Genomic DNA, 13801 nt, shown 5'->3' on the forward strand with positions numbered 1-13801 from the left:
CCATGCATGTCTACATAAGTATAATTTGTTACACTAAAAGGCACTTAGGTTTTAATTCCCTCAAAATATCCCCCAACCTTACCTCATACACAGTTACTTCACTGTTTTTGCCACATTCTGAAGCGATTCTTTAGAAAATATTATAAAAAATATGATGAATAGTCTCACTGAGAGCAATGCAAAAGAAAACACACTGTAAAAATATGATACTGTATTCTTATTACCGTATTCACTGAATCTGGTACTGTGTGACTTCTGGCTCCTCCCCAGGGCCTCGAACTCATACCACCTTTTAAGACTAGTATTGATGGGTCCTAGATTTAGCTCAGCAGTACAAGCACCTGCCTAACAAGTGTGAGGTGGTGGCTTTGATCCTTGGTGCCAAACAACGGTAGGATCAATTTTTCACAGATTTATGTGATCTACACTAATTTCTTCTTCTTTCTTTCTTTCTTTTTCTTTTCTTTCTTTCTTTTTTCTTTCTTTCTCTCTCTTCCTGTCATGCATCTATGTCTATTGATTATCTATCTATCTATCTATCTATCTATCTCTTGAGCTACAATTTACATCCAGAAATTCTTAACATTCTTCTAAATGTATGGAGTTTTTATTTTTCACACTTCCAGCATCATATGCAGAATTATATTTTGGCATCTAAGTTGAGTCATTTTACTTTCTATAACCTAAAAATTATTTTATATTCTTGCCTATAACATAATGATTTCATGTACATCCTTTACCAGTTAAGCCCTGAGGTGTTCAGTCCAACTCTCCAGAGCTGTGAACAGTCCAAGCATTCATGGTAGACTTTTACTTACAGAGATGCTTCACCCATGGGGGTGAAATCTGAAAATCGTCTTCACCTGTACTGACACTTTTCAAATCAGGCCCTGATGAGCTTGGTTAACCTATGTGGAGATCAAGGCTAAGTTGTACTGGGCTGTGTGTTTGTGAGTTTAGAAACAGACCCAACTGATGTGCTAGAGTAAAAGGTGACATGTTCTCTGGTCTCTGTGACATTTCCCCTCAGACCACAGATGAGCGGGTGCAGCTGACTGACATAAGACCCAGCAGGTGGTACCAGTTCCGGGTGGCTGCTGTCAACGTCCATGGTACCCGAGGCTTCACAGCACCAAGCAAACACTTCCGCTCTTCTAAAGGTCAGTGTTGCCTTCCTGCCATGGCACTGGACACAAGTCTTGCACCTGGGCACATGTGGGATGCAGGTCCCTATGTTCACAGTCTTTTGGGTGGCTGGCCAATGGGTGGTTTTGGTTTTCTTAGATGCCAAGTGGGACCAGATGTGTCTGGAAGCTGTCACAGAAATCCATGATGAAGGACGTCAGGGAGATCTCACCTCCTAGATGTCACAGGAAATAGTATACTGGGGTGCAGAAACTTAGAAAGGAGAATTTTCCATGATCCGCTTCTGGTGGGTTTCTTTAAGATATTCTGTATCAAGCAGTGTTCATTTAGTTTTAGGGGAAAAACACCAAGTTTTGGCTACTTTAGAAAGCATACCTTTTCTTGCAATGATTGTTAAGGTAAAATAATCTCTTAGTTTCATTCTATAGCATGCAGATCGTTTAACCTGCCCTGAGTCCTTTGATCATGGATATGCATTTGTTGTGTTCCTATGCATTTGCCATTTTAAAGCCTCCATGGAATTGGATGTATATGTTTACTCGGTCACACTGGGGCTTGTTTACTCTTTTGTAAGAGTTGCAGGGCAAAACCTGACCAGGTAATATTGCTTTCTCCGGGTTTATCTGTCTAGCTGTGCACGTGCAAGCAATTGCACACTTTTGTGTCAATTTAAATCTGCATGACTCATCCTGGTCTGGTTTCAGAGATACAGGTTAGCCTTGTTTGTTTACTAATCGTGTCTTATCTTCTTATGTGGAAGTTAAGTTCTTATTTCTTTTAAACTGAATGCATTATGGTACTAAGCAATGATGTAAGATTTACAACTTGAATGCTATAGCTGCTATAGGCTGCGATTTTCATTCCCTGACTAGAAATAGGTACACTTCAGTCCACTCTTTTCTCCCTGTGATATCAAATGTATAATACTGCTATTTAAAATATCTGTATAATCTCACATCTCAAGGGGGACAAAATTGTAATCAAGATAATTTAATATTTAAATTCTATCACAGTGCACTTTATAGTTTTTCTACTGTCTTTGAAACAAGTCATTTTTTAAAGGAAGAAAAGATGTGTGTGTGTGTGTACGTGTGTGTGTGTGTGTGTGTGTGTGTGTGTGTGTGTATGTGTGTGTGTTTTCCCTCTCAAGAAAGCAAGTACAACAGCTCAGCATGCTTTGAAGTGCAATTGTAAATAAACACATCAAGCCTTATCTGAAGACTGTCTCCAGCTGGTCTGGTTCTTGAGAGAGGCTGGAGAAGTGAATAATTAATGGTACATTAGGGGGCAGAAATCAATACAAGGCTCAAGGACTCTTCACCTTGCTTTCACGGTTCAAATGCAATCCAGACATATCCTGGTGAAAATGGGTTGCCATCTGTTCAGGGGCTTTCAGTGCTAGGCTTTACTCTTAGGAGGGGGCTGCTGTCTTGGACATCAAACAGCAACCGCCCTCTGTGGACAGATGTTGAATTACCTGTGAGAGTGGGAGTGCACCCTGCCTCCCCGAGGTGTGAAAGGTGACTGTTCCCCTGAGCCCTTGCAGTCAGGAGACACTAAGGACCTGATGAGACGCTTTCTCAGTCCCCAGAGCTGGTCATGCTAACTGAAAGCAGCAGATCTGTGGTATCACAGCATTTCCTAAAGTGTCCTAGCAATTTAGTAATCCAGAATTCTAGCTGCAGCCCTTGTATTTGAATTGACTTCCATTTTTTAAAAACATCGTGGTCACCATCAAAATGTTCCCACTTTTATGCAGACACCCAATTCGTGTTTACATACATCTCCTTGGGAAGAGCCTTCCAGGCTTTAGCTCTTGCACTCCTAGAAACAGAAAAAGTGAGCACAGCATTCACAGTAGATTCTGTTAAGTGTTCATGAAAGTTTTCACCCATTGTCACTTTGCCACCCAATGAATTTTAACCCAAAGAGTCATGCAGACATCAAGAACAGCTGATGTCACACTGAGTCCCTCAACCCCCCCAAAATCTTTCATTTTTCTTGCACGCATCGAATCCAGCCTATCATCAAATTTCATCAGCTCTGTCTCAGAATCGGTGCTGATGGTTTCTGACCAGGTCCACCATGACCATTCCGGACTGAGCCTCGCTCATTTTCAGAGTTCAGACTGCATGGTACAACCCAGATTTCTTATCTAGCAGACCTATTATTTTGGGCCTCACTTTAGTATACTTCCCTGACAAAATATCAACAGCTTCCTCTAACGGAAGTGCCTGAGAGCCATATAGGAACACTTTCAGGAAGACATTTCCAAAGAAAAATGTTTCTTTTTTAAAATTTTATTTAAAGAGAAAAAGACTCCCAGAAAAATGGTAGAAATAATACATAATTTCACAAAAAATAAATCACTACTTGATAAATTACATACTGTCCTCTTAGAAATAGTTGTTCAAGTTACAAAAGTAAAGCATACAAAGCAGACATTCAAACAGCGAGACTGAAAACAGTTTTATTCAATGATCCAACAAAAACAGTAATATGGTTATCAATCCTATACACTTAAACATATATGCAGTTATATCCTTTAGAGCACTTTCTTTTCCTCTCTTTTTAATAACAGTTACACATTTTGGGTTTTATTACTCCTACATTTCTTATTACTTTTTACACTAGAGATACAATGTGATATTTATAAATATGATTCTCATTTATTTCACTAATGAGGATAGGTCTCAAATTGCCTCCATTTACCTATGAAGGCTTCAAGATCATCCTTTTTATAGCTGGGTTATATTCCATTGTATAAAAATACAACATCTTTTTCATTTACTCTGCAGTTGATGAGCATCTTGGTTGTTTCCAGGATTTAACTATTACAAATTGTGCTGCTATGAACATGGGTGCCCATATATCACTGTGATATGACATTTTCAGTTTTTCTGGGGAAATACTCAGTAGGGGATTAGCTGGATTGAATGGAACTTCCAATCCTAGTCTTCTGAGAATTCTCCATACTGATTTCCATAGTAGTTGCACCAGTCTACACTCCCACCAACAGTGGAGCAGTAGTCCTTTTTCCCCCACAGCCTCCCAACACTTGTTGTCAGTTGATTTCTTGATGCCAGCTCTTCTTTCCACAGTGAGATGGAATTGCAATGCTGTTTTAATTTGCATTTCTTGAATGACCGGTAATGGTGAACATTTTTTCGTGTATTTATTTGCCATTTGCATATCTTCATCTGAGACCTGTGTGTTCATCTCTGATGCCCATTTTTGGAGAGGGTCTTTGAATTTGGGGGGCCTGATGTTTTTCAATTCTTTATATGTTCTGGATGTAAGTCCTTTGAGGGGTTGCTGGCTAAAATTCTTTCCCACTCTGTGGGTTTTCTTTTCACTCTGTGGGTGATTTCTTTTGAAGTGCAGAAACTTTTCAATAATATCAAATCTCAGTTGTTGATTCTTTGAAGTGTTTCCCGTGCAGTTTGCATTTTGTTCATAAATTCTCTGTCTACCCCTGTGTCTCCAAAATTTCTGCCTACCTTGTTTTCCAGTAGATTTAGTGTTTCTGTTTTAATATTTAGGTCTTTGATCCATTTAGACTTTAGTTTTTTGTGTAGTGATAGGCATGGATCTAGTTTAAGTCTTCAGCATGTAGAGAACATATTTTTGAAACACCATTTATTAAAGAGGCTATCCTTCTTCCAGTGAACATGTTTAGCCCCTTTGTCAGATATCAGGTGTATGAGTGTCTTTGTAGTAGTGTTTTTGTCTTCCAATTGTTCTACTGATCTTCAGGTTTATTTTTTTGCCAGTACATGCTGATTTTATCACTGTGGCTTTCTAGTATAGTTTCAAGTCAAGAATTGAGCTGCTGCCTGCCTTGCCTTTGTTGCCCAGAATTACCTTTGCTATTCTAGGTTTCTTCTGTTTCCAAATGAATTTTAGGAGTGTTTTCTCTAGATCTGTGAGGTATGTTAATGGTATTTTGACTGAGATTACATTAAACCTGTATAACAGTTTTGGGACTATGGCCATTTTGACAATGTTGGTTCTTCCTAGTCAAGAGCAAGGAATATCCTTCGATTTTCTAATATCCTTCAATCTCCTTTTTTATTATAGCATAATTTTCAGCATGTAGGTCTTTTACATTCTTAATTAGGTTGACTCCTAAGTATTTCATTTTTTTTAGATGCTGTTGTGAAGGGCAATATTTCTCAGTGAGCTTTTGTTTGTGTACAGAAATGCTATTGATTTTTTAGCATTGACTTTGTATCTAGCTACACTGCTGAGTTTGTTTATTACCTGTAGTTTTTTGGTCTTCTATATAGAATATCATGCATCTGCAAATAGTGATAATTTAACTTCTTCCTTTCCTATCTTTATTCCTTTTATTTCTCTCTCTTGTCTGATTGCCCTGGCTATTATTGCCAGAACTATATTGAACAGGGGTGGTGATAGTGGACATCTTTGTCTTGTTCCTGATTTTAGAGTGAAATCTTTCAGTTTCTGTCCATTTAGCATAATGTTGGCTGTTCGTTTGTCATAGATGGCCTTTAGGCAGACACTGTGTATTCCAAGATTCTGTAGCCTTTTTATTATGAATATATGTCGGACTTCCTTGAAAGCTTTCTCTGTATCTATTGAGATGACCATGTTTTTGGCTCTGTTGATGTGATGTATTACAGTTTTTAATTTGCATATGTCAAACCATCCTTGCATCCCTGGAATGAATCCCACTTGGTCATGATGTATAATCTTCGTGATAATTTGCTGCATTCGATTTGCCAATATTTTGGTCTTTCTCTGGTTTTGGTATGAGAGTAATACTTGCCTCTGGGAATGAATTAGGGAGGACTGCTTCCTTTTCAATTTCCTTGAAGGGTTTAAGGAGTATTGGCATGAAATCTTCTCTAAATTTCTTGTAGAATTCATCCGTGAATCCATCAGGACCTGGTCTTTTCTTTGCTGGTAAGTTTTTAATTTCAATAGCTGATAATGGGTTAATCAAAATTGTTATATTTTCTTGGTTGAGCTTTGGTAGTTCATATTTTCTAGAAATCTGTCCATTTCCTGTGTTTTCCACTCTATTTGAGTAGAGATTTTCAAAGCAGGTATTCATGATCTTTTGAATTCCCATGGGATCTGTGGTAATTTCCCTCTTTTCAGTCCCTATTGCATGAATTTGTTTTTTTAAATTTCTTTTTCTTGATAAGGTTAGCTAGAGGTTTGTCAATTTTGTATATTCTCCCAAAAAATCACTTTTGATTCATTAATTCTTTGTATTTTTTTCCTTCAGTTGCATTGATTTCTGCTCTAATCTTTACAATTTCCTCTCTTCTATGAGCTTTGAGTTTAACTTGCTCTTCTTTTTCTAGAAGCTTGAGATGAAGCATTAGGTTGTTTATTTGTGCTCTTACTGTTTTCTTAATATGACAATTTATGCTATATATTTCCCTCTTAAGACTGCTTTCATTGCATTCCACAGGTTACAGTATATTGTTTCTGCATTTTCATTGAATTGTAGGTATTGCTTTATTTCTTCTTTAATTTCGTTTGTAGCCCACTGATTGTTCAAAAGGTTGTTATTTAATTTCCAAGTATTTATGCAGGTTTTTAAATTTCTTTTGCCATTAATTCCCAATTTCAATATGCTATGGTCAGATATTATGCATGGGATAATTTCAATACCTTTGAATTTACTTAAGAATGTTTTATGGGATAATATTTGGTCTATTTTGGAGAATGCCCTATGCGCAGCTGAGAAGAATATGATTCTGATGTGGTTGGGTGGGATACTCTGTAAACATCTACTAAGTCTGATTGATCACAGGTATGATGCAGTTCTATTATTTCTTTGCTGACTTTTTGTCTAGTTGATCTATCTCTTTATGACAATGGGCTGTTAAGGTCCCCTGTTATAATTGTGTTCTTGTGTATTTGGTTTTTCATGTCAATTAGTATCTGTCTTATATAGTTGTGTGCTGCTGTATTTGGGGAATATATATTTATAATTTTTAGCTCTTCCTCTTGAATTTCTCCACTACCTAGTGTGTAGTGATTTCTTTATCTCTTTTAATCATTTTAGGTTTGAAGTTCATGTTGTCTGCCAATAAAATAGTTAGTTACCCCTGCTTTCTTCTGGGTTCCTGTTGTATGGATAACTATTTTCTATCCTTTGACTTTTAATCTATGAGTTTCCTTTTGGGTCAGATGTGTTTCTCATGTATAGCGCATTGTGGGATATTGTTTCTTGACCCATTCTGTCAACCTGTTTCTTTTGATAGATGAATTTAGGTCATTTACATTTATAGATATCACTGATATGTACTGGCTTGACTTTGCCATCTTATGTTCCAGTTTGCTTTCTGCTTTTGCCCCTTGTTTAATTGCTTCTCCTACCTGGTGGTTTCTTTCTGTTGTTTTCCTGGAGATTGTGGTCATTTTTATCTCTATCTAGTATGTCTTTCAATACTCTTTCTAGGGTTGGTTTGGTGGATGTGAATTTCTTCAGTTGTTCTTTGTCATGGAAGTATCTTGTTTCTCCATTAAATCTGAATGGAAGTTTTTCTGGGTACATCAGTCTGGGTTGAAAATTGTTTTCTTTCAGAGCTTGACATACCTCACTCCAAGCTCTTGACTTGAGGGTTGGTGCTGAGAGGTCTGTTGTGATACTAATGGACTTTCCTTGGTAGGTGAGTTGTGTCTTTTCTCTAACAGCTGTTAGTATCCTCTTTTTGTGCTATATGTCTGAGATCTTAATTATTATATATCTGGGTGTAGATTTATGTTGGTTGTGACTATTTGGTGTTCTGTACGCCTCACTTATCTGCATAGCAGATCTTTCCCCATGTTTGGAAAATTTTCTGCTATTACTCAAGTGAATATTTTAGTTATGTCATTTGCATTGACTCCTGCATCTTCACTGATGCCTATTAATCTTATATTGTTACTCTTGGCATCGTCTTGAAGCTGCTGGTTGTCATTTCATGCTGCTTTGTTATTTTTTAAAGTTCTATCCTTTCATGATCCCCGTCCTCAAGGTCCAAAATCCTATCCTCAGTTTCATTTAAACAGTTTTGCCAGCTTTGAATAGAATTTTTTGTTTCTTGGATGTCTCTTTGAGTTTGTTTCATGAATTCGGCTTGTTTTCTATATTGTTCATTCAAGGTTTTAATCAATTTCCCATGCTCCTGTACTGTTTTCTCTATTTCTTCTTTGGCTGTGCTCAGCAACTCCTTCACTAAGGCTGTTATTTCTATCTTTACATGGGAGAGCACCTCTAATTTGATTTCCTCTATAGCCCCAAGGAGTTTTTTTTTTTTTTTTTATTTCACTCACTATTGTTTCAAAGCATTTCTGGCATGTTACTTTTGAAGTCCTCTATTTCAATGTCTCCTGTACTTGCTCCTGGTGGACTAGATGTTTGAAATTACATTTTGCTTTTTTTGTTTTTTGTTTGAGTTAATATTTGGTTCTTTAATCCCACTACTGTCAAATGTTGGTAGTGTGTATCTTGGGGTCCTACTGTAAGGTTGGTGTTTTTCCAATTGCTGGGTCCCATAATCTATAGGTGAGCCAGTCACCTGACTTCCCATTGCAGGGCCTGTTGAGTGACTTCTATATTCTTCCTGGGCTGACAAGGCTAGTGATATTGATGTAGATCAAAATTTTGTTCCTGCTGTTACTTTATCTTCAGGTTATTTCAGGTCACCAAATCTCTCTGTCCATAGTTTTTGTGTTGGCTGAGGCCCTACTGTGTCCCTATTGTGTGCCTGTGTGTTTCATAAGCCCTTTTGGTTTTCTCCAAGTTGAGGGAGTTCTTATTGGCACACTCCTCACTCTGTCTGATATTTTCTGTGGGCAGGAAGGGGTCACCCATACTTTGTCAGACTCACCAAGGTCTTACAGTTTAAGTTGAAGGGAGTTCTACTACTGGCCCTATTTACCAACTCTACACCTATATTTTAGGGGCATCCTCACCACACTGACTGGAGCCTGTTGAGATCTTCTGTTTGCATGAGGCAGTTACTGAATCTCCCTTCAAGCTAGCACAGTTAATCTGGTATAGTCCAAGGATCTGGGAGGAAAAGTTGGGAGCTGAAGATTAACAGTAGTATTAGGTGCATGAGGTAAGGAATGTCCTCGAGGGGCCAGCAGATCTCCTGGGTCTGGGTATCCACTGGGCATGAGCCAGAGTCTGAGGGCAGCATGTGTTCCCCAGGGCCAGGGGGAATCACGAAGGAAGCATGTGGCTGCATGGGCCACAGAAAACTTCTTCAAAAATGGAGCCCACCTTTTCTATTGAATTCCAAGGTGGTTCATAGTAAGACATGAAAGATCTTACCATGGTGGTTGACTAAGTGGAACTTGGAGCATATTCATAAAAGCAGGAAGAAGAAAACAGTGTAGTGGAGACTGAAGTGGTTCCCTCCAAATGATGCATTTTTATTCAGTAAAAGCCTGTGTAACCCTGTGGTTCTGCAGGACTACTGTTTTCTGTCTCCTAATGGTTTAACATTACTTTAAGAAATCTTCCTTTCACCATACTAGACTGTGTGAAGAATAAGCAATGCTCCAATGAATTTGGGGCTAGGTAAGGAGCCAGTCTTGATCACTTAAGACTCAGTGAAGGGAAACAAGAGGGAATTTTTCCATCTACCACAAGCACTGCTGAAGATGCACTTAAAATTAAATCCAAAAAAGGAACAAAAGGACTTGTGAATACTCATGTATCCTCGTGGCCCCATTCCTTAAAAGGAGGTACACCCATCATGCTTTTCAGGAGGATGTTTTTAGAGACTTTAATGACAGGTATAAAAAAAGCCCAACCAATATTCCTTTTCCTGAAATACATTGTTGTTCATGTATGTGTGTGCATGTGTACTTGTGTGTCCGTGTGTCCTGGTTTGTGATTATTTCTGATGGTTACTTCCTTTCAGGTAGTTGTTCTTTTTAATACATGGGCATGGTTTCTGTATAAAAATCAGTACTTTCTGAGAACTGACAGGAGCCCATCTCCCACAGAATACTGGGGTTTCTCCTGGGACAGGCAGGTGTGATCCTTTCCAATGAGATACTGTGTCAGTGCCATAATAGCCGTGCACTTTGCCAAAGCTGATAAGTGATTTCATTTGTCACTTTGCCCGCCATGGGCCCGGCTGGAGTTCTGCCATTGTACCAAGTCTGTGTGCCTGTTATTTTGTTACTGGTGATATTAGCTTCAAAAGGTCAAGCGATAAAATGTGAAAGCAGCCTGTCCAGAAGCCCAAAAGTTCCTTTTCCTCTGCCAGAAGCACTGCCCAGGATTGTCAAAAAAAATCCTAGTATTTTTCAACAAGGGTGAAATTAGTTATATCCACTTAAGAGTCAACATATTTTTGTGTCAGAATTCATATAAGTTGTACCTAAGTGGGAGCTAGAAGAGCCTTTCTGATTCCTGTGCTTGCTTTCTGCTCTCTGAAGAAGTGATGATCTGAAGGAGAGAAAGAAAGGGAGCCAGAAGAAGTTAGATGGGGGAGAAATGCTCTCATCAGGGCTCCAGAAAGAGGAGCTAGAAGATCGCTGCTCTCACTGTGTGCATTTGAACCTCCCGTCTGCAATCCTGAGTTAGTGACTTTAACTTTCTGCTCCTCAGCTTCTCATCTCTAACATGGAATCCCTCAGGTCTGCCTTTAATTGACTATGTTCCTGGTGTGACCAAAATGCATGGTGAATCTTTAAATACAAATGAAAGCAACTTATTTCAGTAAAAGACACATTGCCATCTATTCCCCTTAAAATCCTATCCGTCCTACTTTGAAAAACCTTTCCCCTCACTCTTCCCACTCCTCAAAGCAGTTCTAGAAGTCCTCTTTTACGAGTCATTTTATAAACTATGCTCAAAAATATGATGCATAGTGTGACTGTCCTCCAAAGAAAGGCAGGCTTAGAAAGACAGGAGTGTGTCCTTATCTACTGGATCGAGCACTGTGTGACTTCAGGCTCCTCCTAAGTCAAAGTGATCATGAAAGGTTAATGTTTTTAGTTGATTCAAGGGCACAGAGGCAGCCATCACAGGGTAACTAAAGACATTCATGAATGTCCTTGTAGAACTGCTTCAGAAAGTGCCAGGAACAATGGAATAATTATGCTCAAAGCAAGGGAGAGTATTTTGAAAGGGATGAGCAGTAGTATATTTTACTGTAATATATTTTAAAATTCACAGTATCTGTTCACCCCTCCTACAACCATTAATAAAATTAGAAGAGACCAAGTTCATGTAAGCCTGTAGAATGCTAATGCCAATCTTTTCAAAATCTTTTGGTGAGGAAGTGGTGATACATGACCGTTAGTTCAAATTTGTCCTACTGTCTATTTCTGTAAATAAAGTTTTATTGGAATAGAGCCACAGGTCAAAATGTGTAAGGGTTATAGCAACCATTCATATCCTTGGTGCAATATGCAAGTTCTCGCTTTTGACTTTCATAGTTTGACAGAGATTATTTTCATAGTGAAAGACTGGGAAAGTGTCATTTTGGTAATGGTATCCACCATCTTGGTATGAAAATACTCAAAATGGGCTCTACATTTAAGAATATATAAAACAAATAGTATTAACACTTTCGCAAGCATTGTTTCTTTACATGTTGTTTACATAATTATGTTATTTCATGTTCTATCATATTTCATAAACTGGTTGATGTTGTGGATTATTATGATTGCATTCAACATGTAAGAAAAAAGTGAATGAAATAGATGAAGGGAAACAATAGAATATGAAGTGCCATTTAAGTTTCTTAAATGCTGCAATTTCTTTAGAACAGGAGATGATTTCTTTGTGGTACTGATGGTTGAATCCAGGACCCTCACACTGGGCTATATCTGCAGCCTCTTTCATTTTTGGAGACAGGGTATTTCTAAGTTGCCTGGCATGAGCTACGATCCCGCTGCCTCAGCCTTCCAGAGTAATAGAATTTCAGGTGTAAACCCAGGTAGGAGATGATTTTCAGGAGTTGGGCGTAGGATATCTGGAAAATCCCCGTGACTATTGATTTTCAGCAAAGATATTCACGGTGCATCCCTGGGAATAGGAATGATTGTTATCATCACAAATTTTAGCTTTTCTTATGTTTTGAACTGATGATTCACTTGTGAACTAGCTTCCCTCTCCTAAAGGTCTGTAGCTCCCTCTTGTATATTAATCATTGAATCCTACAACAAAGCAGGAGGGATTGCTTTAGTCTTCTGTTTTACACTTGTTACAGAACCCCCTCAATTTTGCAGGTCAACATTTTGATCTTGTTATGACTTAGCCATTATGACTGGCAGGGTTTGAGCCTGAAAGTTAAATACCACCTTACAAGTCAAAGGCCACATTTACAAGGATCCTGTCATGCACTAATCATATTGTAATGAGAACTTACTGTGTGCTAGGTACTTTTCTGGAATCTCAATATACATAAGTGAAATAAACACAAAAATTATACCCCTCACAGAATTTCTATTTTTCAGAAGTGGAAGCAGCCAGAAAATAAAGTATAGCTGCTTCTCAGTTTCCCTGCAGGAATACTTTTAGGACCCCAATGATACCAAATCCAAGGATACTCAATACTCTTTTGTGTGTTCATGTAACTCATAATCCTCCAATATATTTCCTGTTGTCCCTTAATCACCTGTGGTGCCTAACACAATGGAAAAAATGTAAATGGTTGTTGTCTTGTCTTGCAAATGTCTGCTGTATTCTTTTCTATTTCCACCTATATTCCCTCTGTTTCCTCAGCATCTTATGATATTGCACAGGGCCATGCTCCTAGACCTCCATTAACATGAGTCCAAAGCAGACTTTTTTCTTCATAAAGCATTCAGCCTTGGAGATTTTAGTGCAGTAGCAGAGAGTAGAGAAAGGAAAAACATGTGAGAGGAAAGTTCATGTATAACTTTCAATTTGGAGGCCTGAGCAACTGAAGGAGGAATTTGCACTTCCTGAGAGGAGGGTGTTTATTTACAGAGGGTTGTGACTGTAAGCGGAGGTGGCAGGGTCAAGATTTTGCTAATGGCATTTTGATTTTCTAGAACCTCCAAGTGGAGCTGGATGGAAGACATTTGAGATATGGTCAAATGGGGGACATTTTTCAAAGACAAGAAAATGTTTAGCAGTGTCAATATTGGTGATCCAAGAGGACTCATTAGATATACATTCCTGGGCTTCACTTGCATGAAATCAGCAGAACTTATTCTACAACATGGGCACCTCTAGAAGGTTCTTGATGTGGATTGCTGAAGAACAGTTTGATTAGCAGCTGTGCTAATCAGGTTATGCTCAGCTTTAGATTTCCTTGTGGGCTAACCTTTTATTATTTTTAATAATGAAATAAATAACCTAGTCTCCAGGCATGACCGTTCACGGAGAAAAACAAGAGACTTTTCAGCATGATTTATGGTGCCATTATTCCAAAAGAGCATGGAGATTTGCAGGATATTTCCAACACCTAATCTGATTCTTAACAGCTAAAAAGTTTGGATTTCTGAGGCAAATCAGGAACGAAAAACAAAAATCTCTCCCAAATAGATGTTAGTCAGAAGTCAGCCAATTCGTAACATGCATAAAAGTGTGTAAAAGAGCATTTTTATTTTACTTGTTCTTTGGATTCTTTTTGCTCATCTGCCTTTGTTATTTTTACCTCATACAAGGGTCAAAAGCTACATGGCCACTAGA

At 38.3% G+C, this 13801-nt stretch overlaps 1 protein-coding gene across 3 annotated transcripts in view; it reads left to right on the forward strand.

Moving 5' to 3' along the window:
* The window catches only part of Anos1 (anosmin 1), a 212665-nt gene that overhangs the window by 156103 nt on the left and 42761 nt on the right, over positions 1 to 13801 (forward strand). For all 3 annotated transcript variants that reach the window (XM_063243026.1, XM_063243024.1, XM_063243025.1), the window contains exon 6: positions 1031 to 1160. In XM_063243026.1, coding sequence (XP_063099096.1) covers positions 1031 to 1160 — 130 coding nt within the window. The remainder of the gene's footprint in view (positions 1 to 1030; positions 1161 to 13801) is intronic.

Source organism: Cavia porcellus, unplaced genomic scaffold (genome assembly GCF_034190915.1).
Source record: "Cavia porcellus strain 051 isolate PalLab524CR breed Dunkin Hartley unplaced genomic scaffold, mCavPor4.1 scaffold_33, whole genome shotgun sequence".
Lineage (NCBI taxonomy): Eukaryota > Metazoa > Chordata > Mammalia > Rodentia > Caviidae > Cavia > Cavia porcellus.